General features: G+C 40.8%; 2 protein-coding genes across 5 annotated transcripts in view; one reads left to right on the top strand and one right to left on the bottom strand.

The window, feature by feature from the left end:
* LOC132378046 (NUAK family SNF1-like kinase 1) overlaps positions 1-8,623 on the top strand; it is an 81,877-nt gene extending 73,254 nt beyond the window's left edge. Inside the window, exons 5-7 of the mRNA XM_059944695.1 lie at positions 3,141-3,260; positions 5,149-5,281; positions 6,483-8,623. Of these exons, the coding sequence (XP_059800678.1) occupies positions 3,141-3,260; positions 5,149-5,281; positions 6,483-7,474 (1,245 nt within the window). The 3' untranslated portion in view covers positions 7,475-8,623. The remainder of the gene's footprint in view (positions 1-3,140; positions 3,261-5,148; positions 5,282-6,482) is intronic.
* A 10,628-nt stretch (positions 8,624-19,251) lies between these two features.
* LOC132378042 (uncharacterized) overlaps positions 19,252-24,746 on the bottom strand; it is a 42,603-nt gene continuing 37,108 nt past the window's right edge. For all 4 annotated transcript variants that reach the window (XM_059944684.1, XM_059944685.1, XM_059944683.1 and 1 more), the window contains exon 8: positions 19,252-21,266. In XM_059944684.1, the coding sequence (XP_059800667.1) occupies positions 19,938-21,266 (1,329 nt within the window). In that variant the 3' untranslated portion in view covers positions 19,252-19,937. The remainder of the gene's footprint in view (positions 21,267-24,746) is intronic.

Below are 24,746 nucleotides of genomic sequence, written 5' to 3'. Positions count from 1 at the left end.
AGAATGGGAGACTTTAATTTCCCAAATATAGATTGGCATCTTCCTAGAGATTTAAAAAAATCTGCTCGCTAGTTATTTAAAAACAAATTGGATAGGTATATGGACAGGAAAGGAATGGAGGGTTATGGGCTGATTGCAGGTCAGTGGAACTAGGTGAGAGTAAGCGTTCGGCCCGGACTAGAAGGGCCAGGATGGCTTTTTCCGTGCTGTAATTGTTATATGGTTATATACAGCAAGGGGTTTAGATGGGCTAGAGTTTGTTAACTGTGTTCAGAAAAGTTTCTTGATACAGTATGTAGATAAGCCTACAAGAGGAGAGGCTGTACTTGATTTGGTATTGGGAAATGAACCTGGTCAGGTGTCAGATCTTCAGTGGGAGAGCAATTTGGAGATAGTGATCACAATTCTATCTCCTTTACAATAGCATTAGAGAGAGATAGGAACAGACAAGCTGGAAAAGCACTTAATTGGAGTAAGGGGAATTATGAGGTTATCAGGCAGGAAATTGGAGGCTTAAATTGGAAACAGATGTTCTCAGGGAAAAGTATAGAAGAAATGTCACAAATATTCAGGGGATATTTGTGTAGAGTTCTGTATAGGTACATTCCAATGAGATAGGGAAGTTATAGTAGGGTACAGGAACCATGGTGTAAAAAAGGCTGTAATAAATCTAGTCAAGAAGAAAAGAAAAGTTTACAAAAGGTTCAGAGAGATACGTAATGTTAGCGATCTAGATTATAATGCTACTAGGAAGGAAATTAGGAGAGCCAGAAGGGGCCATGAGAAGGCCTTGGCAGGCAGAATTAAGGAAAACCCCAAGGCATTCTACAAGTATGTGAAAAGCAGAATGATAAGACATGAAAGAATAGGAGCAATCAAGTGTGACAATGGGAAAGTGTGTATGGAACCGGAGGAAACTGCAGAGGTACTTAATGAATACTTTACTTCAGTATTCACTATGTAAAAGGATCTTGGTGATTGTAGTGATGACTTGCAGCAGATTGAAAAGCTTGAGAATGTAGATATTAAGAAAGAGGATGTGCTGGAGCTTTTGGGAAGCATCAAGTTGGGTAAGTCGCCGGAACCAAATAAAGTGTACCCCAGGCTACTTTGGGAGGTGAAGGAGGAGATTGCTGAGCCTTTGGCGATATTCTTTGCATCATCAATGGGGAATGGAGGGGTTCCAGAGGATTGGAGGGTTGTGGATGTTGTTCTATTATTCAAAAAAATGAGTAGAGATAGCCCAGGAAATTATAGACCGGTGAGTCTTACTTCAATGTTTGGTAAGTTGATGGAGAAGATCCTGAAATGCACGGTTTATGAACATTTGGAGAGGTATAATATGATTAGGAGTAGTCGGCATGGTTTGTAAAGGGCAGGTCATGCCTTACAAGCCTGATTGAATTTTTTGAGGTTATAACTAAACACATTGATGAAGGAAGAGCAGTAGATGTAGTGTATATGGATTTCAGCAAGGCATTTGAAAAGGTACCCCATGCAAGGCTGATTGAGAATGTAAGGAATCCAAGGGAACATTGCTTTGTAGATCCAGAACTGGCTTGCCCACAAAGGCAAAGAGTGGTTGTAGATGGGTCATATTCTGTATGGAGGTCGGTCACCAGTGGAGTGCCTCAGGGATCTGTTCTGGGACCCTTACTCTTTGTGGTTTTTATAAATGACCTGGATGAGGAAGTGGAGGGATGGGTTAGTAAGTTTGCTAATGACACAAAGGTTGGGGGTGTTGTGGATAGTGTGGAGGGCTGTCAGAGGTTACAGTGGGACATTGATAGGATGCGAAACTGGGCTGAGAAGTGGCAGATGGAGTTCAACCCAGGTAAGTGTGAAGTGGTTCATTTTGGTAGGTCAAATATGATGGCTGAATAGAGTATTAATGGTAAGACTCTTGGCAGTGTGAAGGATCAAAGGGATCTTGGGGTCCAAGTCTATAGGACACTCAAAGCTGCTACACAGGTTGACTCTGTGGTTAAGGAGGCGTATGGTGTATTGGCCTTCATCAATTGTGGAATTGACTTTAGGAGCCGACAAGTAATGCAACTATATAGGAGCCTAGTCAGACCCCACTTGGAGTACTGTGCTCAGTTCTAGTTGCCTCACTACAGGAAGGATGTGGAAGCCATAGAAAGGGTGCAGAGGAGATTTACAAGGATGTTGCCTGGATTGGGGAGCATGCCTTATGAGAATAGGTTGAGTGAATTCGGCCTTTTCTCCTTGGAGTGACGGAGGGTGAGAGGTGACCTGATAGAGGTGTATAAGATGATGAGAGGCATTGATCCTGTGGATAGTCAGAGGCTTTTTCCCAGGGCTGAAATGGTTGCCACAAGAGGACACAGGTTTAAGGTGCTGGGGAGTAGGTACAGAGGAGATGACAGGGGTAAGTTTTTTACTCAGAGTGTGGTGAGTGTGTGGAATGGGCTGCCAGCAATGGTGGTTGAGGTAGATATGATAGGGTCTTTTAGGAGGCTTTTAGATAGGTACATGGAGCTTAGTAAAATAGAGGCTATGGGTAAGCCTAGTAGTTTCTAAGGTAGGGATGTGTTCGGCACAGCTTTGTGGGCCGATGTGCCTGTATTGTGCTGTAGATTTTCTATGTGCCTATCTACATTACAGATAGGGAAAAATCTGGCATTGCTTGGCCAATGTAACTTTTAACGTTACACAAGTACACAAGAACAATTTGAAATGGAATCAGGTGTAGGCCCTGAAGTTTTCCTGGCAATCAATATGATAATATCCAATCTATGCTAGCATTGATTCCTCTTCTAACCTTCTAAACCTCGATCTAATCAGAGATTTCCAGAGATCTACTACCCAATGAAAGAAAAAGTGGAATCAAGGAATCTTCACTGTGAAGTAAACACTCCAGAATGTTGTATCAGTATCTGACCATGTATGGAATCGATTCAGAGTCCAGACGAAGGGTCTCAACCAGATATGTGAAGTGTACACTTCCCTCCACAAATGCTACCTTGCCTATGGAGTTCCTCAAACATTTTGCATGTTGCTGTAGAAGCTTTTGTTTGCCAAACCAATGAGAGGTTAAATGATCAAATGTGAATGAGCAGCTGAATTTATCATTGTTGCCAGTAACTTTCTTTCCTCATTATTTTATATTTGTTTAGCTTGCTGACTTTGGCTTGTCAACCTTGTACCACAAGGATCATCTTTTGGAGACATACTGTGGAAGTCCCCTTTATGCTTCACCAGAAATTGTGAATGGATTTCCATATCATGGACCTGAGGTAAAATGAGAAGAATGGACTATGAACTAAATGTGCATAATCTGCTTTTAAAAAGCACATTTTTGCATCCAGAAATGTGCTGCTAAACAAAATTGTATTGTTAGCTTCAGATACATTAAATACTAGGTACTTATTGAAAAGGATTTCCTCTACAAGTATTGAAGGGAACACAAACACGTTAGCACTGACCGCAAAATATGGCCAAATAACTGTAAAAAAAGGTTGTAGACATTTTGTCCCTTGCTATACTTCAGCTCATTTACATTAGAGACCTGTAAAGATTCAGTAATACTTGCTCAAGTGCAAACTTGTGTTTATGATTTACACAATAACCATGACGGAAAAAGTAAAAAAGAAGAAACCACAATAAATAACATGATTGAAATCTGCTTCGATTGTGAAAAGACCATCTGGACACTTGTTTTGTAGAGAGCTGATGATACTGTAAAGCTCTCCCAGTGCTCAGGGTGTGGGTAGGGGTGTAGACAGAAGTGATGAACTCAGCTGTAAGCTCCCTGAGCAGGCAATGTGACCAGATTCAGCTGCATGCAGTTTATTTTATTATTATGTGTTACAATGTACGGCTGCTGCAAAACAAAACATTTCAGAATCAGGTTCAATATCACTGGCAAATGTCGTGAAATTTGCTGCTTTGTGGCAGTAGTACAATGTAATACAGATAATAAAAGCTATATGAAATATAGATATTTAAAAATTAAATAAATATTGCAAAAAGAGAGTGAAAAATACTGAGGTGGTGTTCTGAAGACTGGACTACGTTTAGGCAGGAGTAGATTCTGCCTATAACCCACTTCTGAAAGCACTTCATCTAGATAGTGGGTGACAGTCATTGAGACAGCTCACCCGGCTCTTCTTGGGCACTGGTATGATAGTTGCTCTTTTGAAGCAAGTAGGAACCTCTGACTACAGCACTGAAAGATTGAGATTCTCCTTGAACACTGCCACCAGTTGGTTAGCACAGGTTTTCAGTGCCCTGCCAGGTACACCATCAGGGCCTAATACCAGATGCTACAGAGATTTGCACAGATGGAGTTTTATTCTCCCTTTCAAAGCCCGCATAAAATGTGTTGAACTCGTATGGGAGTGAAGCATCACAACCATTCATAATGTTAAGTTTTGTTTTGTAAGAAGCAAACCTTGCCAAAACTGATATACATCAGATTCTGTGTCTAATTTCAGTTGGAATTGTTTTGCCTGTAGCTTGATCTAAGACTTCTTGTATAGTTCTAAATCACTTGTCTTGAATGCCACAGATCTAGCCTCAGTAGATTATAAATCATCTGGTTCATCTATGGCTTTCAGTTTGGCAATGTCCTTGAACAGGCACACTCAACCACATAGGTTTTGATGAAGTCAATAACAACTGTGGTATATTCATTCAGATTCGAAGATGAATCTCTGACTGTTGTCCAGTCTGCTGACTCTTCTGATACTGTAAACACTTATCCATCTCCCTTCACCATACCACCTCGGTCCTCATCACAGGTGCTACGGTCTTCATTCTCTGCCTAAATGCCAGGAGAAGAAGTACAACCAGGTGATCGGACCTTCCAAAGTGTAGGTGTGAGATGGCACAGTAAGCAATGGTGATGGTGGTATAACAGTGGTCAAGTGTGTTGGCTCTTCTGGTTCCACAGGTGATAGTTGTTCAGAGACTTACAAGCTGGTCTGGTTGAAATCTCCACAATGATCAGGGTGTGTTGTTCCATGACTGTGCTCTGCTCCTCCAGTGCCTGCCTGTGGTCAAATGTACACTGCTATTAGGATGACAGCAGACATGACACATCACATACTTTCTGATTTGGACAATTTAAGACAGTTTTGTAATTTTTATTCACAGGGATTAACACATTTTATCCTGTTTTAGGTTGATTGCTGGGCCTTAGGAGTTCTGTTGTATACGCTGGTGTATGGAACAATGCCGTTTGACAGTCAATGTTACAAAACTTTAACACAGCAGATCAACCTTGGAGAATACAGGAAACCTCCACAGACCTCTGGTATGGAATTAGAAATTTTAGCAACAGATCTCATAATTCAAATACTGATACTGTATTGACACTCTAAAAGATAACAACATTCCATTTTCCATCTATAATACAGAGACGCTGTTGAGAAAATCAGCATTCATTTCTAACCCTAGATGCTATTGAAGTTGTAGTGGTGGGGCACTGCCTTCTACGATGGCAGTTCTTCTGGTTAAAATATTGCTGGGAAGAGAATTCCCAGATTTAGACCCAATGATTAAGGACTTGAGATACAGTTCAAAATCAGAAAGGTATGTCGGAGTCAAAAGGGCTGATGATGGTATTTCCATGTTCTAGTCACCTCTGTCTTTGTTACGAGTGAACATCATGAATCTGGGATGTGCTGTCGAATATTCAAAGGCCATGAAGAGAAATTTCAGTGCACTTTGTAGATGATTCTCAGAGGAGAATATGCAAAGGGAATAAATATGGGAAAAAAGGTGGTAGATAAAATGCCTGTTTGACAATGAGTGTCAGCATGATCTCGGACAATGAACAAAGTAAGGAACCAGCCTATCTTTAAAAGATGTTCACTGACCTGAATATTGGCAAGGACAATGAGAATTTCATTGCATTTAAAAAATATTACAGATTTTCATCTTTGGTTCAAATTAACTTATTTCACTTTTTTTTGCATTATTGGTCAAGACTTCTACTGAAGTTTGAACTTATAGCCATCAAACTGAGAGGTATATACTGATCAAAGATGATGCTTATTTGATTCATAGAAGATAAATATAAAAGATGTGGAGATCAGTTGTTTTAATTATTATAGCAGAACTGGTGTCGCTATTTGTTTTCTAGAGCCAAGCCAGATTTATTTAGGGAACAAATTATGTGCAATTTGATTTTGCAGGTAACTACAAAGATTCTTGCCTGTGGTTTTTGGATTTTCCACTAGTTAAGTACCAATTGGATGGAAAAAAGAAATCCACAGGAAAGATGTAATGCATGACGAAGTAATTTCAATACATTTACTTTGTGTCCTGCACTTAGTTCATAATACTCAAGTCACTGATCTGATTGTCCTAATTGGATAATGGATTGTGAGAAATATGTTAATATAATGGAATTTTTATCAAACATTACCTGTGACTAATATATTTTATTCAAGCTATAAGGATGAAACAGTCCTTTGCCGGATCATTATATGTTGTCACGTTTTCATCAACAGGTGCCCATGGCCTAATTGATTGGATGTTGATGGTGAATCCACGGAAACGTGCAACAATTGAAGATATTGCAAACCACTGGTGGGTCAACTGGGGTTATGACACACCAGTTTGTGATGGTGTTCCTGAAAGCAATTGTCACTCACCCCTACTGGTTCGTTATATTGATTGGCAAAACAGAGATGGATATTCAAGTCAAGAGAAGAAGGAAACTGCAGAGTTCCCAGGAGTTGAAAATTCTGTGCATAAGTCTCCTAAAGCAGAAATTAGGCAAGAGGCTTGTTTAAAGAAGTCAAAAAAAGAAAATGATATCATACACCCACAATATGATGCAAAACTGCAAAAGATAACTTCCAAGGATACAGGTAAAAAGCCAAAGGGAATTTTGAAAACCAGGGCCAGCTTTGATAGTGATTTTTCAACTACAGTCACAGATACACATTCACAATGGATTGAAACCAAAACAATGACTGCAAAACCTGGAAACACCTTTTACAATCTATACTCAATACCAACTAACCTATACACCAGCATGCCACTCAAAGGAATCCTGAAGAACTCATGCCAAAGAGAATCTGGCTATTCTTCTTCTCCAGAAAACATTGAATCAATGGACAGGGATACAGCTGTCATTCCCTCAAAACCAAGTCATAAACAGTCAGACATCGTTGCAGGGGAGGTTGCATGCAGAAAAAAAGGAATTCTAAAACAGAATGGAAAATTTTCTATCAGCCTTGATCTACCTAATGATTGTTCATCATTCAAGCTTTCTGATTCTTTGAATGACCTCATCCTAGCTAGTGGAAGGCAAAGCATGAGTCGCCCCTCCAGTGTAATTAGTGATGACAGCATACTTTCTACTGACTCATCTGATTTCCTAGATCCCACAGCAGAAGGCAAAAGGTTATTTTCACAAAGCAAACAAAGCAGTTTAGGTTCAGAAGATGGCCTGCTGGAGTTGGATAAGATGGAAGCAGAGCCACAAACTGCCTAAAATGTAAGGTCTGACAATGTTAGCATGGGGAAAATTTTTCCATATAGGTATATGAAGATGTATGTTTATGGTAAGAGCAAAAAAAAACCTGTAATCATTTGAAGGAAAAAGTCATGACTTATGAATAGTCCTCTGCACAAATTGTACCCTAACTTTATTCAAACTAAACTAACTTGAAGAAAATGCTATTAATTAGATTTACTATGAACAATATGTATAGACAAAATAACTTATTGGCATTTATATATATATATCATGAGGTGATTCACTAGCAAAACTGTACTTACGTTAGTGACAAGGTTATTATGCTAAAAAAATTCTGTATTTTATCTGCATGCATGATTTGTTGGGGTAAGATTCATCATAAGACCATAAGATACAGGAGCAGAAGTAGGCCATTCAGCCCATCAAGTCTGCTCCACCATTCAATCATGGACTGATCCAATTTTTCCAGTTATCCCCACTCCCCTGCTCTCACCCCATAACCTTTGATGCCCTGGCTAATCAAGAACCTATCTATCTCTGCCTTAAATACACCCAATGACTTGGCCTCCACAGCCAGTCGTGACAATAAATTCCACAGATTTACCACTGTCTGACTGAAATAATTTCTCTGCATCTCCATTCTAAAAGGACATCCTTCAATCCTGAAGTCATGCCCTCTTGTCCTAGAATCCCCTACCATGGGAAATAACTTTGCCATATCTAATCTGTTCAGGCCTTTTAACATTTGGAATGTTTCTATGAGACCCCCCCTCATTCTCCTGAACTCCAGGGAATACAGCCCAAGAGCTGCCAGACGTTCCTCATATGGTAACCCTTTCATTCCTGGAATCATTATCGTGAACCTTTTCTGGACCCTCTCCAATGTCGGTATATCCTTTCTAAAATAAGGAGCCCAAACCTGGACACAAAACTCCAAGTGTGGTCTCACTAGTGCTGTATAGTGATTACAGGGACCTTCTAATTAGTTATGAGAATCATCCCAGATTGTATCTTTTTTTAAAGCATTGCACAAAGTACTGGATAACAGTATATCATGAAATTGTATTATGCAAATTGACAGTTTGTTAACAATATATGTGTGTAGCAGTGTTAAAGATGTAAAATTGTAAAGTATATGATCAGACAGAGAATTTAGTAAACAAAAGTAGGCAACTAATTTTTTCCTGAGTTTCATTTCAATTCTGGATCAAACAATCAACTAATTTTCAGGAGTAGACTTAAGAATTACTGTACAATAATAACGGAATAAACAAGAGAAAACATTAATTCAGAAAGGTCGAAGTCTACCGAAAACCTTTTCATTTTTATCAAATGCACAGTGGAAGAGGTTACAACATGATATTCCAGATCCCAAATAGCAATAGATGAAGTTGAGCTTGGAACATTGTTAGTTCAAGGCTCAGAGATGAAAATTATGAATAATTTTTGGGCAACACACACAAAATGCTGGTGGAATACAGCAGGCCAGGCAGCATCTATAAGGAGAAGCACTGTCGACGTTTCGGGCCGAGACCCTTCGTCAGGACTAACTGAAAGGAAAGATAGTAAGAGATTTGAAAGTAGTGGGGGGAGGGGAAAATGGGAAATATTAGGAGAAGACCGGAGTGGTTGGGATGAAGCTAAGAGCTGGAAAGGTGATTGGCGAAAGTGATACAGAGCTGGAGAAGGGAAAGGATCAGGGGACGGGAGGCCTCGGGAGAAAGAAAGAGTGGGGGGAAGCACCAGAGGGAGATGGAGAACAGGCAAACAACTAAATATGTCAGGGATGGGGTAAAAAGGGGAGGAGGGGTATTAACGGAAGTTAGAGAAGTCATCGTTCATGCCATCAGGTTGGAGGCTGCCCAGCCGGTATATAAGGTGTTGTTCCTCCAACCTGAGTTTGGATTCATTTTGACAGTAGAGGAGGCCATGGATAGACATATCAGAATGGGAATGGGACGTGGAATTAAAATGTGTGGCCACTGGGAGATCCTGCTTTCTCTGGTGGACCGAGCGTAGGTGTTCAGCAAAACAGTCTCCCAGTCTGCGTCGAGTCTCACCAATATATAAAAGGCCGCACCAGGAGCACTGGACACAGTATACCACACCAGCCGACTCACAGGTGAAGTGTCGCCTCACCTGGAAGGACTGTCTGGGGCCCTGAATGGCAGTGAAGGAGGAAGTGTAAGGGCAGGTGTAGCACTTGTTCCGTTTACAAGGATAAGTGCCAGGAGGGAGATCGGTGGGAAGGGATGGCGGGGGTGGGGGGGAAGACGAGTGGACAAGGGAGTTGCGTAGGAAGCGATCCCTGTGGAAAGCAGAAAGAGGGGGGAGGGAAAGATGTGCTTGGTAGTGGGATCCTGTTGGAGGTGGCAGAAGTTACGGAGAATTATACATTGGACCTGGAGGCTGGTGGGGTGGTAGGTGAGGACAAGGGGAACCCTATCCTGAGTGGGGTGGTGGACAGATGGGGTGAGGGCAGATGTGCGGGAAATAGGAGAGATGCGTGTGAGAGCAGAGTTGATGGTGGATAAAGGGAAGCCCCTTTGTTTAAAAAAGGAAGACATCTCCTTCGTCCCGGAATGAAAAGCCTCATCCTGAGAGCAGATGCAGTGGAGACGGAGGAATTGTGAGAAGGGGATAGCATTTTTGCAAGAGACAGGGTGGGAAGAGGAATAGTCCAGGTAGCTGTGAGAGTCTGTAGGCTTTAAGTAAATATCAGTAGATAAGCCATCTCCAGAGACGGAGACAGAAAGATCAAGAAAGGGGAGGGAGGTGTCGGAAATGGACCAGGTAAATTTGAGGGCAGAGTGAAAGTTGAAGGCAAAGTTAATGAAGTCAACGAGCTCCGCATGCGTCCAGGAGGCAGCGCCAATGCAGTCGTCGATGTAGCAACGGAAAAGAGGGGGACGGATACCCATATAGACTTGGAACATGGACTGTTCCACAAAGCCAAGAAAAAGGCAGGCATAGCTGGGACCCATGCGGGTGCCCATGGCTACACCTTTGGTTTGGAGGAAGTGGGAGGAGCCAAAGGAGAAATTATTGAGAGTAAGAACTAATTCTGCTAGACGGAGGAGAGTGGTGGTAGAGGGGAATTAGTTAGGTCTGGAATCCAAAAAGAAGCGAAGAGCTTTGAGACCGTCCAGGTGGGGGATGGAGGTATACAGGGACTGGACGTCCATGGTGAAAATAAGGCGGAGGGGGCCAGGGAACTTAAAATCATTGACAAATTTCAAAGCAAATAACTTTTGGGAATAGATTTCAATGATATTTAAGTATTTGCTTAAGAAGATATGTGGGAGTGAGTGTTATAGAAACATAGAAAACCTGCATCACAATACAGGCCCTTTGGCCCACAATGCTGTGCCAAACATGTACTTACTTTAGAAATTACCTAGTGTTACCCTAGCCCTCTATTTTACTAAGCTCTATAGACCTATCCAAGAGTCTCTTAAAAGAACCCTATTGTATCTGGCTCCACCACCCTTGCTGTCAGCACATTCCATGCACTCACCATTCTCTGCGTAAAAAAAAAACTTACCCCTGACATCTCCTCTGTATCTACTTCCAAGCACCTTAAAACTGTTGCTTCTCATGTTAGCCATTTCAGCCCTGGGAAAAAGCCTCTGACTATCCACATGATAAAAGCCTCTCATCATCTTATACACAGCTATCAGGTCACCTCTCATTCTCCGTTGCTCCAAGGAGAAAAGGCCGAGTTCACTCAACCTATTCTCATAAGGCATGCTCCCCAATCCAGGCAACATCCTTGTAAATCTCCCCTGCACCCTTTCTATGGCTTCCACATCCTTCCTGTAGTGAGGTGACCAGAACTGAGCACAGTACTCCGAGAGGGGTCTGACCATGGTCCTATATAGCTGCAACATTACCTCTCGGCTCCTAAATTCAATTCCACAATTGATGAAGGCCAATACACCATACGCCTTCTTACCCACAGAGTCAACCTGCGTGGATGCTTTGAGCGTCCTATGGACTCAGATCCCAAGATCCCTCTGATCCTCCACACTGCCAAGAGTCTTACCATTAATACTATATTCTGCCATCATATTTGACCTACCAAAATGAACCACCTCACACTTGTCTGGGTTGAACTCCATCTGCCACTTCTCAGCCCAGTTTTGCATCCTATCAGTGTCCCGCAGTAACCTGACACTCCTCCACACTATCCACAACACCCCCAGCCTTTGTGTCATCAGCAAATTTACTAACCCATCCTTCCACTTCCTCATCCAGGTCATTTATAAAAATCCCGAAGAGGAAGGGTCCCAGAACAGATCCCTGAGGCACACCACTGGTCACTGACCTCCATGCAGAATATGACCCATTTACAACCACTCTTTGCTTTCTGTGGGTAAGCCAGTTCTGGATCCACAAAGCAAGGTCTTCTTGGATCCCATGCCTCCTTACTTTGTGAATAACTGTTGCATGGGGTACCTTATCAAATGCCTTGCTGAAATCCATATACACTACATCTACTGCTCTACCTTCATCAATGTGTTTAGTCATATCCTCAAAAAATGCCACGCATTTATCCTCCACCTCACTCTATTCCTATTCTCACTGTTACGTGGCACAGGCAGTAATCCCGAGATTTCTACCTTTGTGGTCCTGCTTCTCAGCTTCTTTCCTAACCCCCTGTAGACTGTTTTCAGGACATCATCCCTTTTCCTACCTATGTGGTTGGTACCAATATGTACCATGACCTCTGGCTGTTCACCTTCCCACTTCAGCATATCGGGGACACAATCAGAAACGTCCTGGCATCTGCGAGGCAAACTACCATCCAAGTTTCTTTCCTGCATCCACAGAATCGCCTGTCTGACCTTCTAACTATAGAGTCCCCTATCACTGCTGCCATCCTCTTCCTTTCCCTACCCTCTGAGCCACAGGGCCAGACTCTGTGCCAGAGGTGCCGTCACTGTTGCTTTCCCAGGTAGGCCTGCACTTCCCAACAGTACTCAGACAGGAGTACTTATTGTTAAGGGGGATGGGCACAGGGGTACTCTCTAGTATCTGACTCTCGCCCTTTCCTCTCCTGACTGTTCCCAAGGCCCCGGTGTGACTACCTGCCTATAGCTGCTGTCTATCACCTCCTCACTCTCCCTGACCAGATGAAGGTCATTGAGCTGCAGCTCCAGTTCCCTAACGTGGTCCCTAAAGAGCTGCAGCTCGACACACCTGGTACAGATGTGGCTGTTTGAGAGGCTGGGAGTATCCTGGACATCCCACATCTGACACCGAGCACAGAACACCGGCCTCACACACATACTTTCTATTTTGTATGTATGGCTTGGATATCCAGCATCTGCAGATTTTCTCTTGTTTGTGATTGGACACAATTAATTATTGTGACTTTCCATATACTGAAATCATTGCCAGCTTAAATTATAAAATTGTTTCACAGTTGTATTGGAAACATATTCTTTACATGTTAAACATTATTATACACAAAATGAAAGCCATGAAAAGATTGGAATTTACAGATAGAGAACTAAAGGATTTCTTTGGTTCCCTCAGGTTGTTGTAGCTGCGTCGGAGGGAGGTGGAGGGTGGGGGTAGTGGGGATGAGCTCCCTCTGCCAATTAAATGCTCCCAATGGTGTGCATCTCAAAGAGCCTCTGACAACCAAGAGCACCTCCTGGCCTTTACATGTGGCTTAACTACTAAGCCCAGTAGAACCATTTCTACTGACAGCAGAAGGGGCAAAGGCTAAAAATAGTATTAGCTAGGGCTTCAGAGAATTTTCAGCTCTTTACCAGGACCACCTGCTTCAAGCAGGTTTCAATCAGACCAATGCCCAAGAAGAATGTGTTAACCTGCCCCTATAGCTATGATCCAGCAGCACATCCAACCACTGTGATGAAGTGTTTTGGAAAGGTTGTTCATGAAGCACATGAATTCCAGCCTGAGCAGTGACCTGGGTCAACTCCAAATTGCTTGCCATTGTAACAGGTCAAAAGCAGACACCATTTCATTGGCCTTTCACTCCGCTCTGGAACATCTGGACAATGAAAATGCATACAATATGATGCTCTTCATTGACTGCAGCTCAGCCTGCAAGACTATCATCCCCTCAAAACTCATCACTAAGCTAAAAGGCTTGGGTCTTAAAACCTGCTGTGCAAGTAACTGGATCCTCGATTTCCTCACATGCAGACTTGCGTCAGTATGGATTGGCAACAACATCTCCACATCAGCACAGGTGCAGCAGAGGCTTTAGTCACTTTATAACTATGATTGTGTGGCTACGTATGACTCCAATGCTGAATTTAAATTTGCTGTTGTTGGTGTCAAAGGCGGTAACACATTGCCAAGTAGGAGGGAGATTGAAAATCTTGTTGAATGGTGCCACAACAACCTTTTACCGAATGTCAGCAAAGCTAACGAGGGAAGAAGCCAGAGGTCCATGTGCCAGTCCTCATCAGGAGATTGGAGGTGTTGAGGGTCAGTCATTTTGAATTTCTTGGTGTTACATCAGAAGATCTATCCTGGGACCAGCACATACATAAGTACAAGAACAAAGAAGGCACAATACTGCCTCTACTCTTTTTAGGAGATTGCGTAGATTTTGCATGTCACCAGAAACTTTGAAAACTTCTGTAGATACGGAGTGGAGAGTATCCTGACTGGTATGTGAACACTAATGCCCTGGAATGGAAAAGTCCAGAGCCCAGTCCATCATAGGCAAAGCCCTCCCCATCACTGAGCACATTTACAAGCAGTGCTACAAAAACCAGCTCCCATCATCAAAGACCCCCCACTGATTCTACACCCAGCAGGCTCACTTTCAAGGACTTTTTTTTCAGTACTGGATTTTTTTTCATGTTTTCAGTACTGCATTTTGTTCATTTGCACAATTTGTCTTTTGAATACTGGCTATTTGTCAATATTTATTTCTATATAAATTTTCAAAAATTCTATTGTGTTTCTTTATTTTCCTGTAAATGCCTGTAAGAAAGCGAATCTTAAGGTAGTATATGGTAATACATATACTTTGATTTAAAAAAATTATGTTAATTTTGACTTTGTATTCTCATGGCCAAATGAGAAACTAAAACAGCAGTATTTCTATTATCTTATTTAGTATTCAAATAATTTGCAAATTAAGGAACATATATACCTTCAAGTACTTTAACTTTATGAGAAGCCATTAAAATATTTATTTTCAAATTCAGGGCAGAAGTTGGGAAACTGACGCTATTATGGTGCAGAAAGTAGTCTGAGATCCCAAGTAAATTTGAAAAATGTGCAAGAATAAAATGATCCAGATTGATGTGATACCTGGAAAGGTGCAAGTTATGAGGATGTTTTGCAGTATCTGTGGTATTAGCTGGAGACTTGAAGCCTGGTTTGACCAGAGCATCATCTAAAACAGTATTCCACTACCTTGGTTACTGCAGCATTGAATTGTGTTTGTTTTGATGATTATTGTTATGCTATGTTGGTTGTAATGATTTCAGCAACATTTGCTCCAAACGTGTACTGCAGTTTCATTTGATTTGGCTTTCTCTGTACCTACTTACTTATTTTGTTCAGTCCATTTTGTGGCCTCATTCCCAGCAACAGGACACCTTCCAAAGGTGGCATCCATCGATAAGGACCCCCTTCACCCAGGACTGACAACTTCTCATTGCTACCATCAAGGAGAAGGCACAGGAGGCTGAAGACACACATTCAACATTTCAGGAACAGCTTCTCTTCCACCATCGGATTTCTGAATTGACAATGAACCCATGAACACCACCTCAGAATTATTTTCCCTCTCGTTTTGTACTACTTATTTAACAATATACTGCTGATGCAAAACAACAAATTTCATGTCATATGCCAGTGATATTAAACCTTATTCTGATTCTAATTCTGACTCAGGAAATAAGTTTAATAACATCCGCAAATTTGCACATTTTCCTATGAACTTGTGATATAAATAAGATACAGATATCCCAGTATTGATCCCTATGACATCAGCGAGTTAGTCTGGTGGCAAGAATTTAAAAGGAGAGCATTTTTCTTCAGCGGTTTGATCAATGCACAACTGCACAGGCGCGTGACACCAACGAGTTACACTGCCAGGAAGAATTTAAAAAGAAGACAGCTTTATAGAGCAGGAACTTAGCAGAGGAAGTCAGGGTAGGAGGGCTTTGACGATAACGGGATGAGACCAGGAAAGTTACTTGTGAAGAATAGGAACAGGAAGTATGTCTGCGAGCTCAGTGTTTTCCCAGCCTCCAGGATGGCCAGGCAGGTTGTGTCTCATGAGCCTGATTGAATTTTTCGAGGATGGGACTAAACATGTTGATGACAGTAGAGGAGTAGATGTAGTGTATATGGATTTCAGCAAGGCATTTGATAAGGTACCCCATGCAATGGTTATTCACAAAGTAAGGAGGCATGGGATCCAAGGAGACCTTGCTTTGTGGATCCAGAACTGGCTTGCCCACAGAAGGCAAAGAGTGGTTGTAGACGGGTCATATTCTGCATGGAGGTCGGTGACCAGTGGTGTGCCTCAGGGATCTGTTCTGGGACCCTTCTCTTCATGATTTTTATAAATGTCCTGGATGAGGAAGTGGAGGGATTGGTTAGTAAATTTCTTGATGTCTCAAAGGTTGGGGGTGTTGTGGACAGTCTGGAGGGCTATCAGAGGTTACAGTGGGACATTGATAGGATGGAAAACTGGGCTGAAGTGGCAGATGGAGTTCAACCCAGACAAGTGTGAGGTGGTTTATTTTGGTAGGTCAAATGTGATGGCAGAATATAGTATTAATGGTAAGATTCTTGACAGTGTGGAGGATCAGAGGGATCTTGGTGTCCAAGTCCATAGGACACTCAAAGCTGCTGTGCAGGTTGACTCTGTGGTTAAGAAGGCGTATGGTGTATTGGCCATCATCAATCGTGGGATTGAGTTTAAGAACCAAGAGGTGATGTTACAGCTATATAGGACCCTGGTCAGACCCCACTTGGAGTACTGTGCTCAGTTCTGGTCACCTCACTACAGGAAGGAAATAGAGGAAATTTACAAAGATGTTGTTTGGATTAGGTAGCATGCCTTATGAGAATAGGTTGAATGAACCTGGCCTTTTCTCCTTGGAGTGATGGAGGATGTGAGGTGACCTGATAGAGGTGTATAAGATGATGAGAGGCTTTTTCCCAGGGCTGAAATGGTTACTAGAAGTGGACGCAGGTTTAAGGTGTTGGGGAGCAGGTACAGAGGAGATGTTTTTTACGTAGAGTGGTGAGTGCATGGAATGGGCTGCTGGCAAAGGTGGTGGAGGTGGATATGATGGGTTTTGTTAAGAGATTTTTGGATAGCTTTGTAAAATAGAGTACTATGGGTACCCTAGGTAGTTTCTAAAGTTCGGCACAGCATTTTGGGCCAAAGGGCCTGTATTGTGCTGTAGTTTTTCTTTGTTTCTAAAATGGTGGAGGTACTCAGCAGACCAGGCAGTATCTTTGGAAAAGAGTGAACTGTTGACCTTTCTGGCCAAGACATCGACTCTTTTCCTGGCCTGCTGTGAAATTAATTATTTTCTGCTGTGTGCCTTATAAAAATATAGTATATTGAAAATGGCAAATCTTTGAATGTTGACTTACAGGTTTACAAATATATAACTGAGTCACATTGCACTGTTCATTAAAATCTTTCTGCAGGTCAGCATAGGGTTATCTTTATTTGATTATGACAAGCTTCACGAGAGTGAACATGTTCAGTTTTCTAGGTACTGTGTGTCAATGTAATGTGCCTGTATTTAATTCTATAAAGAAAACAGCAAGATTATTTATTTTAATCTTTCAGGCGTTTACCTCAACTGCAATGAAAAATTTGATGAAACCTGTGCTAATGTCATCAACTTCAAATAAGTTAAAGTTAATAATTTGTTATTTCAAGCTTTAGGGAATATCTTATTAGATTACTACAATTTCCTCAGTATTCAAAGTAAAATATGATGAGAATCTCTCAAAACAATTGTCAGATGTTTAGCTTGTGTGATGTAGCAAAATACAACTAGGATGGTCTATTTCTATACAATTTCAGATGCTCTTCTGACATGTACAGTAATTTTGTTTAAATGCCAAGAATCTTCACCAGAATGTTAAAAGTTAATCAAAGCACTCATTCATATGCCTTGCAAGCATAATGAAACATGATGTGTGATCTTTTTGTTGTAGCTGCCTCAGCTTGTTAAGTTTAAAGTTGATCTTGAAAACATGTAACTCGTTCGTTGTTTATCCAGTGTAGCCTATAGCTGGAAAATTAGAGGATTAGGATGATAAAAAGTTACCACAACGAACTGTATTTGAATTCAGTCATTGATGTAAATGTGTTTTCTCTACTAGGGAATCTAATACCAGTCTTGTGTCACTAGAAGTCATATACAGGAGCAAAAAAAACTGTTGAATACTGCATTATAGTCTTCTCAGTACAGGTATTCCTGGGCTTTATCTTGATGTATTAACTTTGTATTACTTATTGTGACAATGGAGGGAAGAGATTCCACTCCGAAAATTTCTGTTTTACTGGGAAGTTGCACTACTTGGCCTGCAATGTTCTGTCAGTTCAGATCAATGGATTAAAGTCATAGCATGCAACCATTTAGGCAGAAGAGATGATCATAAATAATGAAGTTGCAAAACTGCTTCATTGCTCATCGTGAGGAGGTAACTGTAGGTCAGGAGTCCCTTCAACTGACTTATTAGGCAAACTTTCATTCTCTTTATTTGCTTATTGGAATGCATGCTCCTCTGTCAAAGTCAGCAGTTAGTACTCATCTTAATTTGCCCTTTAGAAGATGGTGATAAGCCACTTCTTGAAGCTCAGCAGTCTTTCTTTTGAAGACTCCCACAGTGCTGTTTGATAAGGAACTCCATGTACAATTAAAGTCTAGCAATGTATTTCCAAGTCAGGATGCTGCTTGACTTTGATGGAAATCTGCACGTGGTGGTGTTCCTACTGGATGGTGATTTAGGAAATTGTTATCAGAGTAGACTATGCACAGATATGTATATGGTATTCAATGCTCCAGTAATGAAGGGAATAAATATTAGGACGTAATATTACTTAGTACTGGTCACTTTACCGGAATATCATTGTTTTCTTGTATGCAATCTACAACTGTTTAATTTTCTGAGGAATTGCAAATGGGCTCAATATAGTGTGGGCATCACCCAATGAAGGAAAAAGGGCCATTGATGAGCCAGCAAAACATGACTGTGTCCAGGACACTGAGGAAATCCTACTGAGATGTGTGTCATTCTGAGGTGTTAGGCCCCACAAGTTATTCCTTTTGGGCAAAATATGACTCCAACCTTGGATGATTTTCATCTCAATTTCAGCTTTAGCAAGGCCAATGAAAAATCACTCTTGCTCAAATGCGGCCTTCCTATCAACAGGAGTTACTCTTAACACACTTCTGGAGTTTGGCTTTGCTACCAAGATTACGATGTTACCCATTGATTTCCATTTTGTTGATCTCTGATATGAATCAATTTTTGTTCATGATTCTTTAACTTCTGCACTGTTTTTACAGCATTTTGCCCTTGGCAGTAATATCTCATTTACACTGAAATCTTGGAAGGATAATGCATTTTTCAAGTTTTCACTGATCCTGTACACTCTGTACCCTTAAGTGAATAGCAACAATGGAAAGTCAATAAAAACTCTCCATGTTAAGAGAACAAATTTTATAAATTGGAAATAGCTGTCAAAACAAGATCATTACAAATATGACTAAGACCCTTCCAGGTGATAAGAACTTACATAAAGAATTACCAATTGTTTAATAAGTCTTACAATCAGAATTTTCTTAATTTCTTTGCATAATACAAATGGATGTTTATTATTTTTAAACACAAGAGTCAGATACAGATACATTGGTTTACATTTCAGATCCACAAGTTTCCTTTCACAGACTACAGCACATTACAATGGAAGCAGATTTGACAGCTGTGAAATATAGAGTGCCTATGCAATTAAAAAGAACAATGCAGGAGAGAATGTAACAAAGACAAGTGTAGATTAAAAACTGCACAGGAAAAGTATCTGTGAATGTACTGTAACTCTATAGTCTAACATTTAAGGTATCTAAATAAAATGATGGGTATAAAAATGTCAGGTCTTTCAAAGCTGACAGAATAAAGAAAATTTAAAAATTTAAAAGATCGTAAGAATTTCTAATTAACTATCAACGGCTTCACAGAAAAGGTAAAATATCAATGTTATGAATGTCAATGAAGACACTGTAGTTTTAAACAATGGTTAAGAAACACCAGCTTCAATGCATTAATTTTTACATTAATCGAATCAACATAAACTGAAGGCATGTGTTACGCATAAATGTAAGCAAAATGATATAAGTTTTGCTTTTAAAAATTGGTAGTATTTTCATTTTCATATCATTTTTTTCCACTTTGTCTCCATTTTTTAAAGAAATTTGATGAAACACAGTGTAATTACATCCTAATCAGATTCTTCACTGCTGTCAAAAAAGTTAAGATGTGTTTTATTCTGTGCTTCTCTTCCAAGTACAGTGTTTGTTGGACTATCATAGTACCCCTCATGACTTAGAGTTGGAGTTAAAGGACTAAACCATGACTGAAACACATGGTCAGATTCCATACCATTCTGCAGAAAGCCCTCTTGAAAAGAGCTTGGAGGTTTCCATGAAAGATTTCTCTTCACTAGTTTAGGAATCTCCTTCTTTCCTTTCTGCTGCTGTGAGTAATTTCTTTTCTTCACTTGTTCCAGCGAGATCTCATCTTTCACATGCTGTCCTTCTAGTGGGTATCTTCGCTTTTCAGAAGATGCCTTGCCAAAGATACTCTTTTCGCTACCATTTGACTGCTTTGGTCTAGCTGATGTAATCTTTAGTTCAGTCAAAGTAGCTTTTTTCAAATTGACATTAATCCTGTTTGACTTATTTGATGCTTTGATGGGCTTGTCCTTTTCCTTATTGAGTGGAATGCAGTTTCTTCTTTTAGTGGGGCATCTTCTGATCCCAATCTTTTTGCACGTCACAGCACTGCCAAAAGTGGTTCTATTCTTCATGGTTGTGTTTGGCCACCTGGTATGAGCATCATTATGTTTTAAACTTGGACTGAAGGAAACAATACCCCATTTGTTTTCTTTATTGTTATGCATTTTATGAAAAGGGGTAGAATTGCTCTTCAAGTCATTCTGGCCTTCAGCCAATTTGACACCACCAGGGATAAATGCTTGGGAAAATAGCCCATTTGTCACACTGACAGGATGTACAGATGTTATGTGATTTGAGTTAATTGCAGTGGAATATGTAGAAGTGTCTTCATTTCTGCCTTCACAATCTGAAGATGCAGTGATTTTTTTGGGAACAGAATCACATGGCCTTGGTCTAGGGCTCTCTGATAAAATGTTCTGGTAAACATTAAGATGACCATCTGGTAATATGTCTGTACACACAGCTTTGGTGTCATGAAGCTGATAATTGTCTATTAGTGTAGGCTGATGTTGGGATGATGTTCTACAATCTTCTGTACTTCTATAATAAGCTTCTCTCTTGCTAACAATGCAGAGGCTACTTGTACTTGGAGTTGTTTGTGTCATATTATTCTGTACTTGGATGATAGGATTTGTAGTAGAAGTAAGTTTATGAAGCTCAGATAGGATTTCAGTAAACTTAAAGTGGTCTTTAAACCAGCTGAACTGCTCACACATTTTCTGATGTTGTTGACATTGTGAGTGTTTCATTCCATCCAAACACTCCTGCACTGACTGTAGTTGAGTTTTAACATTACTCATTTCCATCTCCTTCTACAAAGAGAAAAGAAAGCACATTGTAAGTTCACAATTCAAAAAGTTCAGGTCCCCAAAATTAAATTTTCAAACACTGAAATTCAAAGGTACAAGCCTAAATTTGAGTTTCTTCCAGCTAAAATTTGGTATGTACAGCATCAGCATGAATAACAACTTGTGTGCTTGAATGAAACCAGACATTATGTTTAATGCCATTCCGTTAAAGGTTCCATGTTTAAGACTAAATATTCTTATCTATGTTATTAACGTCATGGTCATAAAGTATGGAAACAGGCCTCCAAGTCTATGGTAGGCATCAAGCACCTTTTTGTAGAAATCCTATAAAATTCATTTTTATATATTGGAATGGACATATATCAAAATTCAGTTATGTTTTACAACTCTTCAAATTGGAATGTGTTTGCTAGTTTCAAAACTCAGCCCAAAAATGCCAGCACTTTGCCTTGCACATATAGTCACAACGTAAAGAAGCATGTCATAGAAACAGTCTCTTTGACCCATTATACTGACTAGGTGTTCCTCGTGTTCCTGATCTAATCACCACGTATCCAACATGGGGTTTTGCACATCCACCATGGTTAGTCTTAGGAGAGTTGTTACTGCCTGTGCTCCCAAAATTTTCATTTTTATTCCTTTCCTTATCAGATCAGTCTCTGATGTTTTAGTTTTGTTGGCTCAAGGTCATCTGACCAACCTGTGCTAGTTTTCATTGAATGTAGCCCAGGGCTACAAGCAATATTGTTTTTAAAGCCTTCGCCTACAACTTTGTGCCTTAACTTACTTCCTTTGATCTATTATTTTCTGACTGGTTCAAATCAGGTCACCCAGACAATGGGCAACAAGATCACAGATTCACAAACACAAGAAAATCTGCAGTGGGATAGATAAAGGGGATGCAGTGGATGTTGTATATTTGGACTGTCAGAAGGCTTTTGACAAGGTGCCACACATGACGCTGCTCACCAAGTTAAGAGCCCATGGTATTACAGGAAAGTTACTAACACGGTTAGAGCATTGACCGATTGGTAGGAGGCGGCAAATGGGAATAAAAGAATCCTTTTCTGGTTGGCTGCAAGTGAATATTGGTGTTCCGCAGCAGTCATTGTTGGGGCCACTTCTTTTTATGTTGTATATAAATGTTTTAGATGAATGAATACATGGCTTTATTGCAAAGTTTGCAGATGATAAGAAGATTGGTGGAGGGGCAGATAGTATTGAGGAAACTGGTAGGATGCATAAGGACGAAGACAGATTAGGAGAATGGGCAAGGAAGTGGCAAATCAAATACAATGTTGGAAAATGCATGGTCATATGCTTTGGTAGTTGGAAATAAATGTGCGGACTATTTTCTAAACAGTGAGAAAATCCAGGAATCTGAGATGCAAAGGGACTTGGAAGTCCTTGAAGATTATCTTACAGGCTGAGTCGGTGGTGAGGAAGGCAAATGCCATGTTAGCATTAATTTCAAGAGGTCTAGAATACAAGAGCAAGGATGTGATGCTGAGACTTTATAAGGCACTGGTGAGCCTCACCTTGAGTATTTTGAACAGTTTTTGGCCCCTCATCTTATAACAGATGAGCTGGCATTGGAGAGGATTCAGAGGAGGTTTACCAGGATGATTCCAGGAATGAAAGGGTTATCATATGATGAGTGTTTGATGGCTCTGGGTCTGTACTCACTGAAATTTAGAAGAGTGAGAGGGGATTTCATCGAAACCTTTCAAATGGTGAAAGGCCTAAATAGAGCAGATGTGGAAAGGATGTTTCCCATGGCTGGAGAATCTAGGACAAGAGGGCACATCCTCAGGATAGAGGAGTGCCCTTCAAATAGAGATGTGGAGAAATTTCTTTAGCCAAAAGGTGGTGAATTTGTTGCCACATGCAGCTGTGGAGGCCAGGTCAATGGGTGTATTTAAGGCAGAGATTGATAGGTTCTTGATTGGACATGGCATCAAAGGTTACAGGGAGAAGGGTGGTAATTGGGGTTTAGGAGGAGAAAAAAAAGGATCAGCCATGATTGAATGGCGGAGCAGACTCGTTGGGCCAGATGCCTAATTCTGCTTCTATATCTTATGCAGCAGCTATAGAAAAAGCAAACAGTCAACGTTTCAGGTTGAGACCTTCATCAGGACTGGAACAAAAGAGATGTTAGATTAAGAAGGTGGCGAAAGGGGAGGAAGAAGTACAAGGTAGTAGGTGATGATTGAAACTGGTGCAGGGGGTGAAGTAAAGAGCTGGAAAGTTGATTAGTGAAAGAGAGAAGGGGGAGCTGGAGAAGGGGGAATTTGTTAAGTCAGGACAGAAGACATGGAAGAAAAGGAAGGAGGAGGAGCAATAGAGTGAGGTGATGGGCAGGTAGGGAGATAAGGTAAGAGATGGAAACAGGACTGGGGAATGGTGGGGGGGGGGCAAGAACTGGAAGTTTGAGAAATCAATATTCATGCCAACAGGCTGGAGATTATGCAGACAGAATATAAGGTATTGCTGCTCCAACCTGAGAGTGGCCTCATTGCGGCAGTACAGGAGGCCATGGACTGACATGTTGGAATGGGAATGAGAAGTAGAATTGAAATGGGTTGCAACTGGGAGATCCTGCTTTTTCTAGATCACACTCGGCTTCTTCAAGCCTCCCATTTTACATAATAAGCAGCCTATCAGAGAATGGTCTCAGGTTTAGCAGATTATTAGCTGAAACTCCTTGTGTCCACATTCAATTGCACTGATTAAGTTAGTCCAGAGTAAGAATCAGTTCATCAAACAGTTCACGGAACGGCCACCACCAGGACAGTCTCACAACATGGTTAGATCCATTCCCGTTCACTGATTGTCATTCTTTCTGGTTAACAATACTATCCTTTATAGTACAAAGAATTGGTTTAAAAATTTCAAGAGTTTCCCTTTGCTACTGGAAATGTCAGGTTGTGAATCAATATAATAAACAGAATAGGTAGCATTAACACTTTTTTAATATTCACTGGTGGTTTCATTGGAATTAGGCATTGCTTTTTTCAAATCTAATATCATTAATATTTTTGTAATGACTAGACGTAATTATTTCTTTAACTAATTTCTCAGAAACTTTCAAAGCAATGTGAAAACGCCAATGTTGCGATAATCATGAGGGATTTCAATTTGCAGATAGATTAGGAAAATCAGTTGGTGCTGGATCCCAACAGAGGGAATATGGAGAATGCCTAGAGATGACTTTCTAACACAGCCAGTGGTTGAGTCTACTCGGGGAGCTGCAACTTTGAAGGTGAACCAGATTTGATTTGGGAGCGTAAGGTAAAGGAACACTTGGGAGGCAGTGATTATAATATGACAGAACCCTCCCAGCAGTTAGAGAAGGAGAAGCTGAAGTCAGATGTATCAGTATTACAGTGGAGTAAAGGGAATTACAAAGGCATGAGGGAGGAAATTTGCATCCCAAAGATGAAGAAGTATTCTAAAGGGAAGATGAGGCAACTGTACTGATAA

This window comes from Hypanus sabinus, chromosome 19 (assembly GCF_030144855.1).
Source record: "Hypanus sabinus isolate sHypSab1 chromosome 19, sHypSab1.hap1, whole genome shotgun sequence".
Taxonomy (NCBI): Eukaryota; Metazoa; Chordata; class Chondrichthyes; order Myliobatiformes; family Dasyatidae; genus Hypanus; species Hypanus sabinus.
This window is presented reverse-complemented; position numbering and strand designations above follow the sequence as displayed.